Below are 1,467 nucleotides of genomic sequence, written 5' to 3'. Positions count from 1 at the left end.
AGAGCGCAATGGTGGTGCCAGCATGGGCCAGTGAAGTGATGTCCTCCACACCTAGACTGAGGAACAGAGAGGGACAGCAACTTGTCTGTTCCCCTCTCCCAATTCCCCAATAAAATCTTTAAAAAAATAAAAAAATAAAAATAAAATGAATGGCTCAATCGTCTCTAATACCAAGAACACCTCCACGCACCCCTTCCTCAGCTTCTTCAGTCATTCCTCACAAGCTTGCTCTTTGGGTCTCCTCACCTCTTGGTTACTCTTGTGGGTAAGGTTGTCTCTCTCCCTCTTCAGACACGTCCCCAGGTGTGATCCAATGGGGGTTGACTTGGTCAGGGCTGTCCTCCTTTTCTTTGGACACCAACCAGGAATTTGTGTTCCTTTTTTTTTTTTTTTTTTTTCTGAGCCATCCTGCCACCTGTTGGCAGCTCAGTGGCAGCTCAGTTCCGGCCGTGAATCAAACCAGCGACCCTGTCGCTCAGAGCTCGCACTCTTGAGCGAGCTCTTAACCAACTGAGCCACTAGGCTGGCCCCCTGTGTTCCCTTTTTTAACAGCAGTGTCACAGGGGTGAGGCTATTGTCAAACATGGACAGAAGAAATAAGACGGCAGCTACTGATTGCTGTGTCCATGAACTTAAAGGGACCTATGTTTCCTCCACTCTCTTTCAGGTCATCTTTGCTTTGAACCAGACCCTCCTGCAGCAGGAGAGCCTGCGAGCAGGCAGTCTTCAGATTCCGTACACGACGGAGGATCTCATCAAACACTATAACTGTGGGGACCTCGGCTCTGTCATCTTCAGCCATGACAGCTCCCAGGTGAGGGCCCTTGTCCTCTGCCCAGCTCAGCATGTATTTAAATACAAGAATAAAGACATTACCTGCTGACACCTGGACATCCTGTGTACAGAGGATCAAGGTCATGAAGGGCTCTAAAAATAAAAATTGGGCAGAGTTAGATGTTGAATGAGATGCTGCAGCTAACAAAGGTATTTTTTTATGAAACTTAAGAACTGAGAGGGGCATTGATTAAAGTTAATTCCAGGATCCCAGTCAAAGGATGAAGCTTCAAGGAATTCAGCAGCAGGCCTCATGGCTTAGGCAGCAGGCAGCATGAACCAACCTTCAGAGAGAGGAAGGGATCTGAGCCTGAAAGCTTCCTGGCTGACTTAGGAAACACTTTTGAGAAATGATGGAGCAAAACTTTTCTAGCAGCTTTTCGTGGCTTCTAGGAACATGTGAGCATAATGCAACTGAAGTGTCCATGGATTCTTACAGAGGTGGCACATGAGAGGCTGGACATGGATTCCATCCTGTAGTATTGCAGGATATGGCCCATCTGTGCAGTGAGTGTACACACAGGGTAGGTTTTACCTGTGGGACATCAAAGAGGAAAGAAGTGGCTGGTCAGGGCTCAGAGGAGTGCAGCCTCCCTATAGGAGGGAGATGGGATGGATATTTGTTTGGCTTTT

The 1,467-nt window shown here is 47.7% G+C and overlaps 1 protein-coding gene across 1 annotated transcript in view; it reads left to right on the top strand.

Annotated features, from left to right (window-relative positions):
• Window positions 1-1,467, top strand: part of TRABD2A (TraB domain containing 2A) — a 69,396-nt gene that overhangs the window by 51,693 nt on the left and 16,236 nt on the right. The window contains exon 3 of the mRNA XM_019623747.1: window positions 668-814. Within this exon, the coding sequence (XP_019479292.1) occupies window positions 668-814 (147 nt within the window). The remainder of the gene's footprint in view (window positions 1-667; window positions 815-1,467) is intronic.

Source organism: Hipposideros armiger, unplaced genomic scaffold, assembly GCF_001890085.2.
Source record: "Hipposideros armiger isolate ML-2016 unplaced genomic scaffold, ASM189008v1 scaffold_561, whole genome shotgun sequence".
NCBI classification, from domain to species: Eukaryota; Metazoa; Chordata; class Mammalia; order Chiroptera; family Hipposideridae; genus Hipposideros; species Hipposideros armiger.
The sequence above is the reverse complement of the archived record's forward strand: the minus strand, read 5'-3'. Positions and strand labels throughout refer to the sequence as shown.